At 40.4% G+C, this 22190-nt stretch overlaps 1 protein-coding gene across 1 annotated transcript in view; it reads left to right on the top strand.

Annotated features, from left to right (window-relative positions):
• The first annotated feature begins 4610 nt into the window (after window positions 1-4610).
• The window catches only part of Lrrc69 (leucine rich repeat containing 69), a 116270-nt gene continuing 98690 nt past the window's right edge, over window positions 4611-22190 (top strand). The window contains exon 1 of the mRNA XM_028779831.1: window positions 4611-4794. Within this exon, the coding sequence (XP_028635664.1) occupies window positions 4612-4794 (183 nt within the window). The 5' untranslated portion in view covers window position 4611. The remainder of the gene's footprint in view (window positions 4795-22190) is intronic.

The raw sequence follows: 22190 nt of genomic DNA, 5'->3' as shown, positions 1-22190 counted from the left end.
GTGAACAAGCATTGGATTCTTGGACTGTATGTTGGAAAACAGCCATCGTTGGAAGAGTCAGACCACAGGCTGTAAGCCACTCTAATAAATCCCATGAATCATTCTATCAGTTCTGTTTCTGTAGAAAATGCTGTTACACTCAGTCTCACCAGATAATAAATGATACTCAAAGTCAGAAATGTCTTCCAGACAGAGCAACTCTAAGAAACTATAAAGAAAGTACATGATGAAGCTGATGATATGTAGATTTTGTTTGGGACACAGGAGGATCATAGATCCCAACTGAATGGATAGAATCTTAAAGGTTCAATTCCATAGCAGTTTCACCTGGAAATCCAAGATAGAGGGCTGGTGAGGTGGTGGCTCAGAAGGTAAAGGTGTTTGTCACCAAGTTGGACCTGCATTCAGTCCCTGGATCTTAATGGTGGAAGGAGAGAGAACTGATTCCTACAGGTTGGCCTCAGACCTTCACATGTATGCTGTGACAGTTCTCCTCACCCACCTACTAAGTATAATAAAGAAATGTTTGAAGGAATTCCAAGACAGAGACTGCACATTCTGGAGGCAGCTGCAGATGGAGATCTTGCTTTACAGAATGTGGTAAAGCCTTGAAAGACCCACTGAAGTTTTTTCAAAAAGAATTTGTGTCAGTTTGGATAGAAAGCAATAATGCTAAATCAAAAATAGCCTTAATACTCTGTTGGTAGAATTGTGTCTACCACAATAAAATGGTACAACCACCAAGGAATACAGTGTGGTAATGCCTCAAAAGAGTATATGTACTGGTACTGTATGACGTAATGATCCCAGTTCTCAGTATATACCCTAGTTAAATGAAATGTTACACCTTTAATTCCTCAGTGTTATTTCCAAGAGCCCAAAGCAGGAAGAGCCCAAATGCACTTCATGAAGATGAAATGATGAATAAAAAGTGATTGATATGTAGCTATGATGGAATATTATTTAGCAGTCAAAATTAAATAATGGTGTATGCCTTTACATGCCTTGCAAACGTTATTCTCAGAAGCCAGTCATATAACTTCGTCTATATCCAGTGTTTCAAAGTAAGCAAAATTTTTCAAAAAAGGACTTTGGGTGGGTTATGGTTGGGTCTTAGAACACGTCCGCATCATTTTATTTTTCTCACTTGCTGCCAAGAGGTAGAGTTTAATTTGTGTCACTTGAAATGTGGGCAGATCTCAGTGACTTGCTTCTTTCTAATCAAAAGATGGTTGATTTGAATTAACAGTCAAGAATGATGCCCCATGACTTCAGGCTGAGTCATGGAGGTAATGTTTCCACCCTGCTTTCTATCTTGAGATACTCAAGCCACATGTCTAGGCTGACTACCTGAAGGTCCTAGTCAACAATCAGCATCTCTTGCAAGATATAGAAAGGTGAACCTTTAGGTGATTTTTGCTTATCTGGCCTTTGGGCTGCCGCAGTGGTCATCAAAGAGAGCAAATATAATCTTGGACCAAATTAAGATTGGTAAATAAATTAATGTTTTAAATCATCGTTTGGTGGTTTTACAGCAATAGATAACCAGTGTAGATTGGGTTTATACTATTGTTTACCTGTTATATGTTATAGAAGAAGGAGTAAAAGTTTACAGTATGATCTAGGTTTGTCAGAGCAATAGGAAGCAGGATAAGGTTACAGTGCTCCCTTTCTGGGTGATTAACAATTTTCCAGTGTTTGGGTACCATCGTGTAGGATTGTGGACACACAATAAATAGTCACTTAGAGGTGATAGTGGTACAGCTTTTTAAAAGATTCCTCCTTGTGTATGTGTGTGTGTGTGTGTGTGTGTGTGTGTACATGTGTGTATTCATGATCATATGTTTGATAGTTCATGTGTGCGTTCATGTAGAGGCACATGGCTGCCTTTGGGAGTCTTTCTCTACTTTTCTCTATCTTATTCATTGATGTGGGATCTACATGGCTATTTTGGCTAGCCAACTTGCTATGGGGATCAAGGTCTCTGCCTTTCCAGAGTTAGATTTGCAGGTGAGCCACTAAGTGTACCCCGAGTTTCCTGACTTCTGGAGATCAGACTTGTGTAGCAAGTACTTTAACTAGCCTGTCTCCAGAGGAAAGATTAATGTAATCTCAGGAGAAACCAGAGCATAGTTTTTGTAAATTTTAATTTTTATTGTGTGTGAGTGCACGAGTAAGTATGGATGACCTTAGAGTTCAGAAGAGCCTGTTAGATTATATAAAGCTGAAGTTGGAGGTGGTCATGAGTTGCAGGACATGGGTTCAGGGATCCAAACTTGAGTCCTGGCCACTGAGCCTTCTCTCTGAGCCCTAAGAATAAGACTTTTCAAGAATAAAGCCCTGCAGACATTTTGGTTAGAGTCTTAATAGTTTTTCTTACAAAACTAGAATTGGAAGAAAGAAGGCAGTTCACATGTAGCTGGAAATGGTTTTATTTATACTAGCAACTGGAAGTCACTAGCGACAAGCTTGTCTTGTTTTGATGATAATGATGTTCATTGTACTGTTGTAAGGTTACTGTTCCTATTTCAGAACTATGGCACTCGCTGTTCTCATGTTGGAAAAGTCTTGCTTCAATAGCACTTCCCAGTGACCCCCCTTTTTTTTCTATTTTCCTTAAAATATTATCTTATTTCTCTTGCCTGGTTTTTTTTTTTACCTGTAGTAACTATCCTCATCTGCTAGACAAGATAGATTTACATCATTATCATGATTTGTTTTCTACAACTGGATTATAATTTCCTTGAGAGCAGAGCCTTTTAACTTCTTCATCTACTCCTTTGTAGTCAGCTCTTGCACTAGAGTTGTGTTCTGAATGAAAAACTTGGTAGGTTGAGTATCATTTATAGTATCTAAATACTTGGCAATCATAATCTAAGTTTGTAATATGTCTAACCAAAGTGCCTCCAGAATTCCTCATATCTAGGTACAGATGGATTCTAATGATCAAAGGGCCCTGGCTACAGCTTCCTCTTCTGTCATTTTCAAGATACTCCCGAAAGAGTAAGACAAGCATTAAGAATCCCTGTGTGCCTGTTACTCAGTGTCAGTAATGTCAATAATTATCAACATTGTGCCCATCTTGCTGCTTCCCCTACTTTCTCCAGTTTCTGTAAACGTTTCTAAACATTGGATGCATGTAAAACAAGTCCTGTTGCTATTACTGTATTGTTTTATATAAGCAGAATCAAGGATTACTGTAATCATAACCAGCTCATCAGTGCATTTCTCTGACTGAGTGCTATGCTTATTGAGATCAAGATTCTGTCCAGGTGCACACATTGTAGTTTGCTATTATTAATGCTTGTTTTCAGTAGTTTTCATTTTTAATCATGCAATTTCTGAAACTTCATTTTACATTTCCCTATAGAGCAGTGGTTCTCAACCTGTGAATCACTACCCCTTTGGCAATCTTCTATCTCCAAAAATATTTACATTACGATTCATAGCCATAGCAAAATTATAGTCATGAAGTAGAAATGAAAATAATCGTATGGATGAGGGTCACCACAACATGAGGAACTGTATTAAAGCCACATTAGGAGAGGCGAGAACCACTTCGGTAGAGCTTCCTATGTTAGAGGTTTGGCTAAATCACTGAGGGTAACTTCAGCTTGTTCTCTGGGCCTCCCATTCTGTATGTGTTGGTTAGCCTAAAGCCATTGTAAGATGTAGGGTTAGTTTTCTGCATGAGGTTTCATCCGCACTCTTTGCTGCATCCCATCAGGTACTTTCATCCCACATGATGCTTTCAGTTGTAAGCAGCTAAAGCTGATTAATGGGTTATTAATTTTAATCCTACCAGCCGGGCTCCTGTTTTTCATTAGAACTTGGAGAAATGATGAATTTTCTAAGGCTTGTTAAAATTCATTTATTAGCTCCAGTTTCTGTATGAATGAAAACTATGAACTATTTGAATATACTGACACCCAGTTTGTATTAGAATAATGTAATACATGCTTGATTCATTTCTCCTTTATTAGATTTTAGACTGAGCTAATGTCTCACCCACTCCAAGTATGATTAATGAGTTTTTCCCTCCTTTTATAGAATGCTGTGGTATGAACTCCAAGGCTTCAGTATTAGGAAATATTTCAGTCTACTTTACATTACTTTTTGTTTTGTTTTGTTTTGGTTTGGTTTTTCGAGACAGGGTTTCTCTGTGTAGCCCTGGCTGTCCTGGAACTCACTCTGTAGACCAGGCTAGCCTGGAACTCAGAAATCCACCTGCTTCTGCCTCTCAAGTGCTGGGATTAAAGGCACGCACCACCACCGCCCGGCATGATTATTATTATTTTTTTTTCAGATGTTTAGCCTTTCTCATCTCAAACTGGTGGAAGACTCCCAAAACTGGCCCAGTATATGATCTCAGTGTTTGATAATGTCCATGTGTCTGGCATGGGCAAGCCTGGTTACACATGCCCTGTCTTGTATGCTTCTGGCCTAACCTGCAGTGGCAATTTCCTCTCTCTACTTAGAAAATCATCTAATACCTCCTACCTTCATCATAATGGGGAGTGGTTTTGCATCTATGACACAACAATTCTGCAATTACATATTTTAAAGATATATAATAACTCTTCCTCCATAATGGTCACCTCTTCAAAAGTCATGGCTGAGAGATTATTGCTAACAGCACTGAAGGGTGGCAGGAACACTAAGATCCTTACTTTGAATGCAAAGAAGATAACCAAGATGCCCTCAGCACTGGAAAAGCTGCCTAATCTGAGGACTCTAGACCTTCAAAATAATCGAATCTCTAAAGTGTGCCCAGAGCTAAGGACCTTGACCCAGGTGAGGAACCTCAGAACTTTTGGGTTTGAGGATAGAAAATAGATGAAAGTCATGAGTGACAGAGCAGTGACACTTTAATCTCTAGAGACTTAGCTCTCTGGAGACAAAATGGAGTGCTGTTGGAGAGGGATGAGTAGCTGTCCTCGCTTAGGGCATTACACATGGCAGGAAAGATGTTGCAATTTACTCCTATGCCCTTTGGCCCACATCTGGAATCAGAATTGGATCTTTACTCATCTTCCTTCAGGCTGTCATCTGGAAAGAGGTTGGAAGCCTGGGTCTAGTAGTCTTTCTACCTTGAGGCTCACATCTGGAAGTAGGTTTTGAGGATTCAGGCAAGACAACCCACCTCCCTGGGGGGACTGTCCTGAAGTCTTTGCATATGGAATTAAGACACTCTTAGAGTGTTGAGGAGGGAGTTACTTTTTCATTTCCTAGAACTAGCTGGAACTTCAAGTGGAGAGGAGGGTTGATAGGAATAGGAAAGGAAAGGAATTTCTCCCCCTAAGACAGCCTTTAGGAATCGGTTAATGTTTAAAATAAAGAATACCCTTCTTAAAGAGAAGCAGTTGACATGAACGAGTCTCAGATGCTTATGTTAAAGATTTCTGCCTGATAATATCTGACTGCAGCTGCTCAAAGTCTTGAGTGTAACTGAGTGCAAGGCAAGAGAGTTTCTTCACAGTCAACACTGAAAGAACCCTTAGACAGCTCAGTCCTTGCAGCTTACTAAAAGTTAAAGGATAAATCTGTCCTCTTCACATACCTTCCTTTACCCTTTATGAAATCATAATATTCAATAGTAGTTAATAGTAACTTCAAATGGTGATTTCTAGCTATAAAACAGGAACTCAACATTTTTCTAAAGGACAGATGAGCTTCTGAGCAAAAGAATATGAGCTCTCATTAAAAACCATGAAGTGATTTGTCCTCCTGTTTGAGTTTGTTTCTATTTGTGTATTGTTGTTATAAAAATTCCTTGTTTAAGAGCTTATACTAAAATTATCTTTTATGACACTTTCAGTTCCAGTCCTCACTTCCATGTTTAATTACTCCCAACTTATTCTTTCTTTTGCGTGTTCATTTTAATTACTCTTTCAAATTCCTATGTGGTAAGCTTAGTTTCTACAGTTACCTTTTCAACTCAGCGTGATGACACACTTAGATCTTTCAGTACCCACAGCCTCCCTCTGCTCCCCACTGTGTATGGTGCTGGCACCAACATGAGCAATCCACTCTGGCCTTGCCTCAGTGGCCTCATTACCTTTTTGTTTGTTTGTTTGTTTGTTTGTTTGTTTGTTTTTCGAGACAGGGTTTCTCTGTGTAGCCCTGGGTGTCCTGGAACTCACTCTGTAGACCAGGCTGGCCACGAACTCAGAAATCCGCCTGCCTCTGCCTCCCAAGTGCTGGGATTAAAGGCGTGCTCCGCCACCACCACCCGGCCTCATTACCTTTTATAAGCTTTATAGCATTTACATCTTGGTTAGTTATAACTATGATCAAGCCTTTACTTTGCCTTGGAGAATTCTATAGTATGCATTGTTGATGAACAAGTGTCATTCAGGGATAATCAGTATATTTTTGTCCCTGGGCCCTTCTTGTTGTCTTTTCTTTATATATAAAACATATCACTTAATTTTACACTGCCACATTTAATCCTTTATTTCTTGCATCTTTTCATTATTGTGGCTTCACTTTATTTCAGAGTGCTATCACATAGTTTTCAAATGCACCTGATGTTTTCCTTCAGGACCTCCATTCTCTAGCCCTTAACTAAGCTGGTTGTCCTCTGGTTTTACTGGATGCTGTCAGTCCAGGATGTCACTGACTATCATCCTAAAGTGGATTCAGTTGGTCTCTAAAACCCATTTTCCTCATGTCTCCCATTCACCTTTTTTCTTCCTTTCGTGTGCCTCCTCTGCTGTTGCCTCTGGATTGCTAGAATTAAAACCATGTGCCTGCATGACCAGCAGGTTATCTTTCTTTTTCAATGCAGTATATCTCCATATATCATCCTAGTATGGGTATGGGACCTAGCCTTAGGTCCCTTGTATACTTGAAACAGTCCTTCATGTTAAAAGTCTTGGAGAGATCAGGAATTCATGGCACATACCTAAACATAATAAAACAAGCAAGCCAATGACAAACATCAAATTAAATGGAGAGATACTTGAAGCAATCCCACTAAAATCCAGGACAAGAAAAGGCTGCCCACTCTCTATCAATATAATACTTAAAGATCTAGCTAGAGCACTTACACAGCAAAAGGATATCAAGGAGATGCAAATTAGAAAGGAAGAAATCAAGGTATCACTATTTGCAGATGATATGATAGTATACATAAGTGACCCTCACATTCTACCAGAGAACTCCTACAACTGATAAACAACTTCAGCAAAGTGGCTGGGTATATAATTAAATCAGTAGCTTTTCATTATACAAATGATAAATGTGCTGAGAAAGAAATTAGGGAAATAATGCTCTTTCCAATAGCCGCAAATAGTATAAAAATATCTTGATTTAATTGTAACCAAGAAAGTGAAAGATCTGAGTGGCAAGAACAAGTCCCTGAAGAAAGAAATTGAAGACCTGAGAAGATGAAGAGACCAACATGCTCATGGATTGGTAGGATTAATATAGTAAAAATGGCCACTTTACCAAAAGCAAGCTACAGCTTCAATGCAATCCCCATCAAAATTCCATCACAGTTCTTCACAGTCATGAAAAGAGCAATTCTTAACGTCATATGGAAAATCAAAAAATTCAGGATAGCCAAAAGAATTCTTAACAATAAAAGAACTTCTGGTGGAATCACCATTTCTGACCTATACTACAGAGCAATAGTAATAAAAACTGCATGGTATTGGTACAGAGACAGACAGATCAATGGAATACAATGAAGACTCAGAAGTAAACCCACACATCTATTGACACTTGATGTTTGACAAAGAAGCCAAAACCATCTTCAACAAATGATGGTGGTCTAACTGGCAGTCTGCCCTTAGAAGAATGCAAATTGATCTATATTTATCACTTTGTACAAAGCTCAAGTCCACGTGGTTCAAGGACCTCCACATAAAACCAAATACACTGAAACTAATAGAAGAGAAAGTGGGGAAGAGCCTTGAACACATGGCCACGGGAAATTTTCTTCAACAGAACATCAATTGCTCATACTCTAAGATCAATAATTGACAAATGGGGCCTCATGAAACTGAAAAGCTTCTATAAGGCAACAAACACTGTCAATAGGACAAAATGGCAACCCGCAGATTGGAAAGAGTGCTATTATCCAAAATATACAAAGAACTTAAGAAGTTAGACTCCAAACCCAAATAACTATTAAAAACTATGATACTGAGCTAAACATAATTCTCAACAGAGGAGATCTTGAATGGCTGAGAAGCACCTAAAAAGTGTCCAACATCCTTAGTCATCAGGAAAATGCAAATCAAAATAACCCTGAGATTCCATGTTATACCACTGAGAATGGCTAAGATAAATTCAAGGGACAGTAGATACTGGTGAGGAGGTAGAGAAAGAGGAACACTCCTCCATTGTTGGTTAGGATTGTAAACTGGTACAACCACTCTGGAAATCAATCTGGAGGTTCCTCAGAAAATTGGAAATAGTTCTAACTGAAGATCCAGTCATATCACTCCTGGGCATATATGGCCAAGAGATGCTCCACCATACCACAGGGACACATGCTGCACTATGGTCACATATCAGCCTTATTTGTAATAGCTAGAAATTGGAAGCAACCCAGATGCCCCTCATCCGAAGAATAGATACAGAAAATATGGTTCATTTATACAATAGAATACTATGCAGCTGTTAAAAATGAGGTTATCATGAATTTTGCAGGCAAATGAATGGAACTAGAAATTATCCTGAGTAACTCAGACCCAAAAGGACATGCATGGTGTGTACTCACTAATAAGTAGATATTAGCCAAAAAAGTACAGAATACCCAGGATACACCCCACAGACCACAAGAAGTAAAACAAGAATGAAGGCCTGGGTAAGAATGCTTCCATCCCACTTAGAAGGGGGAACAAAATAATCATGGGAGGCAGAGGGATGAAAGGACTTGGATGGGAGAGGGAAGGCAGAGAGGAAAAGGGGGACAGGATCAGGGATGGGAGGAGACAGAAGGCCAGGAGAATGAGTGGAAATATGTAGCGGGGGTGGGGGAGGGGAAAGAATTTAGACACTCCCAGGACTCAATGGGGGTGACTTCAGCCGAAATCCCCAACAGTGGGGAGATGGAACCTGAAAAGATCTCCAGTAGATAGGCATGGCCCCCAGTTGAGGCACAGGGCCACCTACCTGTAGATCCTCATCAGTTGGGGGATGTGGAAGGAGGAGGGTATGACTGTTCTTATCCCACACTGCCACAGGTGCTGGGCCATAAGGAATCCCCGAAGCACAGCTCCAGGGATGGGAAAGTGGGAAAGCTGGAGCTGGTTCCGGGGTCCTTGCGATGAGGCTGGGGTTGTGGGGTTCTCAGACTCTTAGACATCCAAGTGCTGCTGGGGAGTCTCAGAAGAGCAGAGAATGGAGCCAGGGGCTAAGGGCTGGGGACAGCAACTAGCCTGGGCCAGGGCGTGGGGCGTGGGGTGGAGATAGGGGAGTGGAGCAGTTAGGAGGGGGAGCTCTGGCTTATCTTAAGGGTTGATTGTCCTTGGCAGTAGCAGGCTTGGTGGAGGTTGTGGCTGGGCTCTGTATTTGAAGGAGATTAGGCTTCAGCTCTGTATTTGAAGGCCTTCATGACTCTCCACTGTGGATCTTGGTGAAAAACAGTCCATACTTCCAAACAGTTTATTAATCATGGCAGAAAATGGATGTGTAATGTTATGTATCCCCTTTCTCAAGGTGGGCCTGAGATTAAATACCTTTTGCAGTGAGGAATGTCTGGGAAGGGAAGCTTATTGGCTAAGCCCTCCTGGCCTCTGGGTACCTCATGGTACCCAGAGCATGGGGAACTCTGTTTTGGGCCTACATGACCATAGGGCATGTTTCTTTTTTGTAAGAAGTATGGCATGTGTTCTAAGGACTGGAATGGAGCTGGGAATTATCTAAGCCTCAGATGTGTGCCCACCCAGTCTCCAGATCTTGACCTGCTCTACCTTACCAAATTTCTTGGCATGGCTTTACGCCCCACACCCACCGATCTTCAAAATTTTTGGCCTAGAATTGTTCCTGTCTAAAAGAAATACAGAGACAAAAAGGGAGCAGAGACTGAAGGAAAGGCAGACCAGTGGCTGGCCCAAGTTGGGATCCATCCCATGCTCAGGCACCAAACCCTGAAGCTATTACTGATGCCATTTTGGGGCTTGCAGACAGGAGCCTAGCATGGCTGTCCTCTGAGAGGCTCTCTACTAGCAGCTGACTGAGGCAGATACAGATACAGTCAACCATTGGACTGAGCCTGGGGACATCTATGAGTTAGGGGAAGGATTGAGGTGTTGAAGGGGATTGTGATCCCATAGGAAGAACAACAATGTCAACTAACCTGGACTCCTCTGAGCATCAAAAGACTAAGCCACCAATCAAAGAGCAAACATGGCCTGGTCCATGATCCAGGCACTTATGTACCAGAGGACTGTCTTGTCTGGCTTCAGTGGAAGAGGATGAACCTAATCTTGTAGCAACTAGATGCCCCAGGGAAGGGGGATGCTGGTTGGGATGGGAGGGTAGGTGAGGGAGCACTCTCCCAGAAGCAAAGGGGAGGTGGGAGAGGGTGAAGAACTTGGGAACCATGACGGGGGGGGGCAGGGGACAACATTCGGAATGTAAATAAATAAAATAATAATAAAAAAGAAAATGTATTACCTTTATAGTTGACTGATAGTTGTATAATATGACATCACATGCTACAAAATATTCTTCATTAGGAAAGAAACTCCAAAGATAGATAGCATGACTTTTATCTTCTTTTTGTGGTTCTCTTGTTTTCTAATTGTATTAGGAGAGACTGTATATTTTGACTTCTATTACTCCCTTCAATTTCTTCTGGCTCAGTTCAGTGCTTGGTGTTTAAGAGAAGCAAACAAAATGTACAGTGTACAAAATGTACACAAAAAGTGTCAAAGAACCAGTAAAGATCATCAGCTGATTATACTGCTGACTCTTCACTTGTTCAATGGAGAGTACAGATGAAACCAAAGGGAGAGAGGAAAGAGAAGCAAGGAGGAGAGGAGGGCAATGGAAGGGGAAGGAGGACCAGTAGGAAGGAGGGAGAGGAGAGGTGAAGACAGGGTTGGGGTTGGGGGAAGGAGGCCTCTCTAAACTGTTGCGAGTCTGGGACAGCTATCAGGCTCTTACCAGCTAATGTGAAGTAAAGCACTTGATGTCTGGCACTCACCATTTCTCGCCTTTCCTCCCTTTAAACTCTCTTGCGTTCGCTGCCTTCTCATTTTCAAATTCATGACCTCTTTTCATCATTGTTACATGCATGTATGCACATACACATACATATTCCTATATTTAACTTCCAGCAAAATATGGAGGATTTTGTAAATTGTGACAAAACAATCCTTGGCTTAGCAAAAATAACTAAGAAAAACATTTGGTGCCCATCTACTTTGAACCAGTTCCTGGAGAGATGTGCTTGGGGGTATCTTTTGGTGTGTAAAGTTACGTTTTTTTTTTTTTTTAAGGTTATGATTTAGTAGAAATTTGTTTAATTAAGCATACATGTACTATATAATGTACTGTAAAGGTTTTGAATTGAGCTATCTTAAAAGACATGTACAGGCTAAGCATGTCTATGAAAATATCCTGAGCAGTATTAATTAGCAGGGAAATCCAAACCAAATCCAAAATGAGATGTCGGTTACATATGTTAAAATGACCATAGTTCAGTGAAATGTGACATGTGTTGGTGAGGATGTGCAGGAGGTGGGGTCTTTGTATACAGTGTACAGTCATTGTGCAAAACACTGCAGAGCTTCCTCAAAAACAAAAGAAACAAAAACCAAAAAACCTTAAACTAGTTTATGATCCAACACTCCTACTCTGCGTGTGTGCACAGAAAGAATAGTATGAATGATGAGGGGAAACATCTGCACCACATGTTCATGTGTAGCATTATTCATGGCATGCAAGACACAGAAGCATCTGCAACTTCTATAAATGTATGAATAAGGAAAAGGTGCGTCTATGAATTTATAATGAAATGCCATTCAGTCTCAGAAAGGAAGGAGTCCTGCCACCTTGACAGCACATGAACTCTACAGATATAATAACTGAAATGAGTGGACATCGAAAGACTTGTTGCCTAATAACAACCCGATGCTATGTAATTCTAGGACTTGGGGACTATAGAGGCAGGAGGGTCTGGGTTGAAAGGGATTCTCTGAAACAGCCAGTTCTAAGTCAGCCTGGGCTACAAGAGACCTCATTTCAAAAAATGAATGGATGGACTGAGACAGACAAAGGAAATAACAATATCCGTTCTAAAACCACCCATCTGAAACCCCCACTCATGTGTTGTATAAATCACTTCCTATGACATCTGAGATGTTCAACTCATGGAAACAGATACGGAATGTCCATTACATGTGGTTGGGGCAGGGGAGAGAGATGATAGGGAATGAATCAAGGGGTACAAATTTGTTATTTAATACAAACAAGTTTGAGAGATTGAACATGCAGTAATGTGACTTCAGTTAGTATTATGTACTTGCAACTTTCTCCCCCCTTCCCTTCTCTCTCTTGCTTTGGCCCTGCTCTCTCTGGTTCTACTTGCAACTTTCTAAGAGCAGAGGGGGAGAGGGGAGAGAGAGGAAAGAGGAGAGAACAGAGAGAAGAGAGAGGGGAGAACAGGAAAAGGGGGAGAGAGAAGAGAGGAGAGAAGAGAGAGAGGAGAGTGGGGAGAGAAAGGAGAGGAGGGAGGGGGAGAGAGAAGAAAGGAGAGAGGGGAGGAGGGGAAGAAGAAGAAGAGGAGGAGGAGGAGGAAGGAGGGAGAGGGTGGGGGGGAGAGAACATTCTTGATAGAGCCCGTCTAGCCGGTCTAGCCAGTCCTAATGTTCTAATGGATTGGTGTCACATCAAAATCATGCATTTAAATTTCTGTTACAAGTGACACTTTTTAAAAGTACCATGTATGTTAGCAAAATCTAGCTTTTATTGCTTTAATTTTAGGTTTAATTCAGTAAATAGAACCTATTGCTTTGTAAGTATTAAAGGATGCAAATACTTTCCTCTAAAGTACTGTTTCTTAACTGGTGGGTAACATTTGGGGGACAAAAGATTCTTCCACAGGGGTCGCATATCTGATATCCTACATGTTAGATACTTACATTTTGATTCAGAACAGCAAAATTACAGTTATGAAGTAGCAACAAAATAATTTTATGACTGGGGCTCATCACAGGATGAGGAACTGTCTTAAAGGGTTGCAGAATTAGGAAGGTTGAGAACCACTGATTCCATTTCACAATGTGGAATTATTGCTTAGTTTTAATTAGATATTTTTCTTTTTAAAGCTTATAAAGCAGTATGACATTGTAAATTTGGTCAAACATTAGGAGAAAACAGACTGGTTTTATGAACTATCCCTGTTACTAACACTAGTCTATACTTAGAGAGTTTTATGACTAAGCTGGTGATGGAATAGCAAAGTGCCCTCAAGAGTGTCTACATCCTGGAGCCCAATGTTGACCTGGACAAGAGAATAGTGGTGACACTTCTGAGCCCTTACATATGGGGCTCCTGTAGCTAACTCTCATGGCTAATGAATATATGTTTGTAATCCAATCATGTTTTAGTCATATTAAGCTCTGTGCCCCAATGTCTTATAAAAAAGTGGCTGTGAGTATGGAAATATGTGGAAAGATGAGTAAAGTTGTAAATTATTAAGACAACAAATAAGTTTAAAAACCGAAGATATTGCAGCTACGGATATGTAAGTGTGTATTTATTAATCCCCTGCTGCTTTTTAAGGATGGTGCATTGTCTTCTGAGTGTGAACAGTTATAGCTAATGGTAATAGTTGCTCTCATCACCAAGCAGATTATTGTGCTATCTTTAGTCCTTAAAGCAACTTCAAGAATAATAATAATGAACACCATTATTTCCATTTTAATAAGAAATAGAGGTTTAGAAATTTGAGTGACTTTCCCTAGATCATAAAGTAGACAGTATTCAAAGCCTGCACGTTGCATGCTGCATTATAGTAAAAGGTGTACACGAATCAAACAAAATTTCCACATGTGAACTTTACATTCAACACAAGAAAATTGTAGACATTGTGCATGTGCGTGCATTGTATGTGTAATGTGTATATGTTTGAATAGTTGAGCAGTAGCAATTAAACAATGTAGTATAGAACAGACCATACAGTAAAGTCATTTATTTCATCACACATCATAGGATGGACCTCAGACTCCCCTCTCTGCAAAGCCAGCTATTACTGAACCACAGTAGACAGGGCTCAAGACTGCCAGCCATGCTGCTTGGTATAAATTACATTCTATTGAAATGGAGCCATTGGTATTTCCACTAATCAGTCGGTGGGGTTTTTTCTTAAGTTCCATGTCCTTTTTTCTTCTGTGTTTACAAAGAAATGTTGCTCCAGATTGCTTCAGCTCAAAGTCCCAAAGCCTTAGTAGACACTCAGGTGCTGAGCTCATAGCCATATCAAAGAGGAGATGGGCACATTTACTTGAAGTCAGGCCACACATAGGGCTTAGAAGATATCAGTGGGTCATTTAGTGAAGTGAATCAAATTTAGAAAAAGGCAAGAGAGATTTGGCAAATGGACAAAGGGCTGAAAAGGCTGCACACAGTTGGAAAAGTAGGATTTTTTTATAATTGGAAAAGTTCATTTTATTATTTAGAAATATCTCTTGATAAGATGCCAGAAACATATTTTTTTCTTACTGGTATTCCCAATTTTGTGTTGCTTCAGTGGAAAATGTTAAGTGAGTCCCTTACTGGAATACAATTTGGATTGACACTCAAAGTTCTTGCCTGTGTTCTCTGACAAACCTCGTGGTAGTCTTGTTATTGCCCTGTGCTATTCTACCTTTCTGATGCTCTACTAGGAAAACTCCCCATATCCAGAGTTTTAGAAGATGGCTTAGAACAGTAAAATACTTGCTGTACAACACAAATAGAAAAGCTGGGCATGGTGGCGCACACTTGTAATTCCAGTGCTGGGGAACAGAGACAGGTGGAATCCTGGGGTGTTCCGGCTGCCCTAGCCAGCCTATTTGGTGAGTTCCAGTCCAGTGATTCTTCCCAAAACAAATGAAAACCTCAAAGTGGATAGTTCCCAAGGAATAACACCTGAGGTTGGCCCATGACCTCCTCCCTCCCTCCCTGCCTTTCTTCCTCCCTCCTTCTTTCCCTTCCTCCCTCTCTCCCTCTTTTCCTCACTTCCTTTTTTCCTTTGTTTTCCTTTTATTGGAAATAGATTATTTTCTCATATACTATATCCTGAGAATGATTTCCCCTCCTCCTACTCCTCCCAGTTCCTCCCACCTCCACTTCCATCCAGATCCATTCCTTTTCTGTAACAAGCTTTTAAGAGATAATAATAAAATATAAAATAAAAAACTATCAACTCTGTCAACTGCACTCCATTTTCTGGCCCATAATTCTGCTTGCTTTCCTGGAGGCCTGCTGACACCAGGAACATCCAGACAGGATCTTAGCATAACCATCATCAGTGAGGCTTCACCCAGTGACTGATGGAAACTGATGCAGAAACCCACAGCCAAACATTAAGCAGAGCCTGGGGAATCCTGTGGAAGACTGGGAGGAAGTGTTGAAGGAGCTAGAGGGATCAAGAACACCATAAGAAAATCTACAGAATCAACTAACCTGGGCCCATAGGGTCTCACAGACTGACCTAGACCCTCTGTACATATGAAACAGTTGTATAACTGGGTCTACATGTAGGACTCCTAAAGTAGGGGTGACCTCTGACTACCTTGCTTGCCTTTGGATCCCTTTCTCCTAACTGGGCTGCCTTGTCTAGTCTCAAAAGAAGATCTGCCAGTCTTGCAACTTGATATGCCTAGGCAGGTTGATATCTATGAGAGGCCTCCCCTTTTCTGAGGAAAAGAATAGAAGGGGCAGATGGGAGAGGGAGGGAAGAGGTATAGACTGGAAGAGGATAAGGGAAGGGGGAATTTGGATTGGGATGTAAAATAACATAACTTATAAGTAACTTATAAAATAACATAATGTATAAAACAACGATGACAACAAAAACCCCAAACCAAAAACGCACATCAAAGTTAGATAAGACAAAGAAACCAACAGAAGGAAAAAACCCAAGAGAAGGTACAAGAATGAGAGACCCACTTTTTTTCGCACTCCGAAGTCCCATAAAAACACTAAACTAGAAGTCATACATGCTGAGGTCCTGGTGCAGACCCTTGCAAGCCCTGTGAATGCTGCCTCAGTCTCTGTGAGTTCATTTGAGCTTTGTTCATATTGATTTAGAGGGCATGTTTTCTTGAAGCTATTACACTTTCTGTCTCCTCTTCATGGGATTCCCTGAGCTCTGAGGAGAGGAATTTATTTGGTGGAGACAACCCATTTAGGACTGAGTGTTCCAAGATCAGTCTGCTCTCTGTCTGCCACCCCCCTCCATAATATCTGGCTCTGGGTCTCTGTATTTGTAAAGATTTGATGGGGAAAAAATTTCATGGATTGACTGTTCAAATAGTTGTTTAGACACACTTGGGTAGGATTAGGAAGAGGGATTTAAATAATGTAACAGCACATTTGTTATAAACTCAGCTGAGCAATCTGAGAGGTAGCGAGTAACTAAGGACTAACAGGGTGACTAAGTACTGACAGGGTGACTAGAATGGAGTCTGAGACTTGTACCTATTAGGAACTTTGATACTAGGATTTGATTATGGATCAAACTTCTAGGTGACCCTCAAGTTTGGCCATCATAGGATTATCATAGTGGTAGGTATATTGTCAAAAGTAGGGAAGGGAAGGCTGACCCACTTTGTTCATGGATATCACTACATTTTAGAATTTGGTGTAAGTGTGATTCACTGGAGATGTCTTAGGAGCCAAAACCAACAAGATGCAGTTTTTAGAGGGATAAATGTAAATTCCTCTGTTTAGGTTAAGAAAGGAACTCATTGCACAAGCTCAGGATGTGGGTTATATGCTTGACAGTTAATGTAAGTTTGTTAGGTTTGTTTTGTTATTCTTGGCCCGGGGAGGGGGAGGTGTGGGAGGGGGGACTTATGGATAAGTAATGTGCCTCGTTTAAGTAAAAAAAAAGAAAACAAAACAAAAACTATGTCCTAATAGTTAAGGGAAAGATGGATCAAATTCGGGGAGCAATGGTGACAATTCTTCAAACATTTTTGATATTATGTAAGAGGAGTGGGAATAGAACTGTTGTTTCTGGGTACTGTGGGAAGAACTGGGTAAGAGGTACAGAGGGCTATAGCTTAATCATAAAGAGTGGGCCATTCCGATGGCTCAGTAAGTGGAGTTGCTTGCCAAGAATAGACGACCTTTACACTGCATGGATGAGTGCATACTCATCTGCCCAAGCCTTTGTGCACCATCTCCAGCATTTGTGCGATGAACTAATTGTCCATGTCATCCTAAGCTCCTTGATTCCTGAGAGGAGCATTCCCAGCAATTATAAAGTGGACAGCGTGGTCAAGGGGTCCAGAAACTATGTCCTAAGGAAAACAAATGGTTAAGGGAAAGGCAGATCAAATTCTGGGAGTTTCGATGACAGTTCTTCAAAAAATTTAAATATTATGTAAGAGGAGTGGGAATTAAGCTTGATTCTGGGTACTGTAGAAGAACTGGGAAGAGGTACAAGGGCTACAGCTTAACCATAAAGAATAGCCAGCGAGCCGGCGAGATGGCACAGTAAGTGAAGGTGCTTGCTACCAGGCCTGACAACCCAAGTTTGGTCCCTGGGATCCAGGTAGAGAATGAGAGAAGTGACTCCAGAAAGTTGTCCTCTGATTTTCACAATGCCTCTGTGGCATGTGCACCCTACCTGATTAAGTAAAACAAAAGTATTACCTCTTGCACGATTGTGTTCATCAGGAAGGAATGGAATACTCATTTAGGTTTATGGTAGACTAGGTTTACCCAAGCTCTTTCTTTTTCCTTTTTTTTTTTTTAAAGATTTATTTATTACTTTAAGTATGTGAGTACATGGTCACTGTCCTCAGACACACTAGAAGAGGGTATTAGATCCCTTTACAGATGGTTGCGAGCCACCATGTAGTTGCTGGGACTTGAACTTAGGACCTCTGGAAGAACAGTCAGTGCTTTAACTGCTGAGCCATCTCTCCAGCCCATCCAAGCTCTTCTAACTGTTGGATGCACTAATTTCTATATAATGTGCTATGAAAAATATAAACATGCTAGTGTCGTCACTTGGGGTTTGGCACCAGATTGGACTGCTGAGAGAGTACCAGTAGAACTTCTTTCTGGAGATAATTATTGAAGTAATGTAAGCCAAAGAACTTAAAATTGTCCGTTGTGTGTTTAACATGCCCTCTCTAGGAACCATATGTAACCATGGTGCATTATCGAAACACCTGCTAGGATCAGCCTTGTCAAAGAACCTCCAAATTATTACTTCAAACAACTCTTTTACAAAGAGACCTTCCCCAATGACCCCAGTCCGACTCCCAATTTACCAAGCATCTCATTTCCCTGCTTTCTTCGTATTTAGTACTTAATACTAACAGAAATAAAAATTTTAACTTGTTGTCTGCCTTACCTCCCAACACTAGATTATCAGAGTTCTTAAGTAGCATTCATGGCAACTCTGCTAGCATTCAGGAGAGTGAGGAACACAAAAGATGCCAAGAGAACAAAGTGACCAATACAAACAGATACAAGTGGACTGATGAACCTTCTAGGTGGGGAGGCATTTCTCAACCATCATTCAATCCTTGCCTCAGTCTTTGGAATTTTCTATATAATTTCAGTAACTTATGCTGATCCTTAGCATATCTGCATGGTGACACAGGATGGTTGTTGCTGCCTGGGATTGAGGAAGTGGTTGAAAGTTTAAAAACAACTAAGACTTCCTTTTGAACAGGCAGGGTGGCTCACACTTCTAATCTCCTAGACGTGGGAAGCCAAGGCATTAGGGTTGCAATGAGACCAGCCTGGTCCAAATTTTTTAGGTCAGCCTGGGCTACAGAAGCCCAGCAAGTGTCATTACTCAGAACCATATCATTGGCCTTTGTTTCTTGTAATAACAAAAGTATCTTAAAAGTCATTGTCCTTGCTCCTTTGTTTTCTACTCAACCCACTCCTACAGACTTTTGCCCCAGTCCTCCCCACTCCCCCCCTGGCTATCACATTCTTTAGTGACTTTTGTGTTGCTAAATCTGGGGGTTATTTCTGTACTTTGAATTCCTTCCCCTGGGTTTTTGACTCACACCTTCCTTCCTTAGAAGAGTTTTCATTCTCTTTCCCCTTGACTTCTGAGGCACTGGGTATTTTGGAAAGCCTTAGACACAGGCTTCTAGAATTTATTGAGGAGATTCTCTTGGGGGAGCATACTTAAGGGAGGGAATGGGGCTTCGGAGGCAGAGAAGAGCCCGGTTAGAAAACTAACCTAGCTGCAGACTCCATGTTAAGTCGTTCTCAAATTGCTCAGTGAGTGTAGTTTAACTCTACCTTCAGAATAGATGGTCTTAAGGTGGCACATATACTTAAAAAATGTGATAATTCAATTCTCAGGTGAAGGTATATTCGGAGGCAAATGCTTTACTCTGAATAGTTAGGATATGGGATTTCTTTTTCTTTCTTTCTTTCTTTCTTTCTTTCTTCCTTCCTTCCTTCCTTCCTTCCTTCCTTCCTTCCTTCCTTCCTTCCTCTCTCTCTCTCTCTCTCTCTCTCTCTCTCTCTCTCTTTCTTTCTTTTTTTTTTTGTTTTGTTTGTTTTTCGAGACAGGGTTTCTCTGTTTAGCCCTGGCTGTCCTGGAACTCACTCTGTAGACGAGGCTGGCTTCGAACTCAAATCCACCTGCCTCTGCCTCCCAAGTGCTGGGATTAAAGGCGTGCGCCACCACTGCCCAGCTAGGATATGGGATTTCATTGCAGTGTACAAAAATGTACGAACAAGTGTGTAGAAGTTAAAAATTAAAAATTGAGGACCAGAGAGATGGTCAGAAGTTAAGAGCACAGACTGCTCTGTCAGAGAACCCAGGTTCAATTCCAAGCACTTACTTGGTGACCAACATCTCTAATCTCAATTCTAGGAGATCCAACACCCTTCTTAGTCCTCTGTGCTTACAAATATCTGTATATCTGTCTGGGCAGGCAAATACCCATATGCATACAATAATTAAAAATATAAAAAGTTCAAATGGTTTTTCTTTTATTAAAAACATTTTTATATATAGCATATTCTGATTACAGTTTTTCCTCCCTTTATTCTTTTCAGTTCCACCTCCCCTCCACTCCCATCCAGCTCCACCCCCATTCTGTTTTTCATTAGAAAACAGACAGGCATCTAAGGGATAATAATAGAATAAAATAGAACATAATAAGATAAAGTCAAATGATTTTTTAAAGTTTACAGTTTATTATAAAAGAAATTTTATTGTAAAAACTCTGTGTCCACTTCTCTATATTTATTTACATCATTTAAAGAAAGTGAAGGAAGTACCCATCAGAGTGGAGAGATAAATCACTAGTAAAAAGTTCTTCACTATGTCATTCAATAGGTCTACAATAAATATCAAGTGGCATATGTAAATTATAAATTTGTCTAATTTTTTTTTGTTAAAATGTAGAAAAAGTTGACCAATTCCTAGACATGAAAGACCTACCAAATTAATCCAAGGAAAATAAATGAATCCACAACAGACTCACTATGTAGACCAGCGTGGCCTCAAACTCACAGTGATTATCCATTTCTGCTTCCCAAGTGCTGAGGTTAATGGGAGGTACACCATCATTTTTGGCCCAGTTCTTGAAATCTTAACAGAATAAAACAAGAGAAGAGAAAGAATCAAAGACATACAAATAGAAAAGGAAGAAGTCAAAGTATTATTATTTGCATGACATTATTTTATTCATAAAATGTCTTTAATGACTGAGTCCACCAAAAACCTCCTAGACTTTGATAAATATGTACAGTGAAGGAAACAATCATTAGAGTGAAGAGATAGCTTAATAGTAAAATATTCTTTACTTAGTACATCAAACATGGGGTAACATCTAAAGTGTATAAAGAACTGTAAAATCAAACACCAAAACACCAAATTCAACAAATAAATGACTAATGAACTGAACAGACATTTCTCAAAAGAAACACAAATGGATGATAAATATTTGGAAAGTCTTCAAGAAGTATGGAAATGAAAGCTGTTTTAGAAGTTCAGCCTTCCTCACTTTAAATGCCTATCACCAAGAAAACAAATAAGACCAAATGCTGACAAAGATGCTGTGGGTGTGGGGCATGCGGGACAGGGAGATACTGATTCACTCTTGGGAGTATAAAATGGTGTAACCATTATGGAAAGACATGGAGAGTGTTAAAAGTAAAAACCTATTATATGTCTCAACTATATTACTATTTGATCTATACCTGCAAGATTGTAAATGAACACAGCACAGAGGAATTGCACACCTCTGGTGATTCCTGAAGTACTGACAATACTGAAATAAAGGAGCTACCCTGAGTGTCATCAACTGAGGAATGGGTAAAGCAAATGTGTCACCAAGAAAATGGCCCATACATTCAACTGACCAGCATTCATAGGTGTTCACGAGACTGAACTGACAATCAGGGAGGCTGTGTCAGTCTGACTTAGGTCCCTTGCATATATATTACATATATATAATGGTTGTGTAGTTTTTGTGGGCCACCTAAAAGTGGAGTGGGGACTGTCTCGGATTCTCTTGTCTGCCTTTAGAACACTTTTTCTTCGACTATGTTGCCTCATCTTGCCTTAATAGGAAGGGTGTGTCTAGTCTTATTGCAACATGATATTCCATGTTTGGTTGATATTCCTGGGAGGTCTGCCCCTTTATGAAGGGAAAGGAGGAGGAGCTGATCTGGGCAAGAGGGGAGGTGGGGTTGGGGGAGAGCGCAGGAAGGTCTGGGATTACTGGAGGGAGGGAAAAACTGTGGTTGGGATGTAATATATGAAAGAAAAATAAATTTAAAAAAGATACATGGTATATACACAATGAAATTTTATTTCATGTTCATGACATTTTTAAAAACACGAGTGAAACTAGTGATCATTAAGTGAAACGAGCCAGCCTAAGAGTGACAAATATCACCTGTCCTCTCATAGGCGGAATCTAGGTTTCAGTGTGTGTGTGTGTGTGTGTGTGTGTGTGTGTGAGAGAGAGAGAGAGAGAGAGAGAGAGAGAGAGAGAGAGAGAGAACCACAAGAGAAGATT

This window comes from Grammomys surdaster, unplaced genomic scaffold (genome assembly GCF_004785775.1).
Source record: "Grammomys surdaster isolate TR1022 unplaced genomic scaffold, NIH_TR_1.0 97, whole genome shotgun sequence".
Lineage (NCBI taxonomy): Eukaryota > Metazoa > Chordata > Mammalia > Rodentia > Muridae > Grammomys > Grammomys surdaster.
The sequence above is the reverse complement of the archived record's forward strand: the minus strand, read 5'-3'. Positions and strand labels throughout refer to the sequence as shown.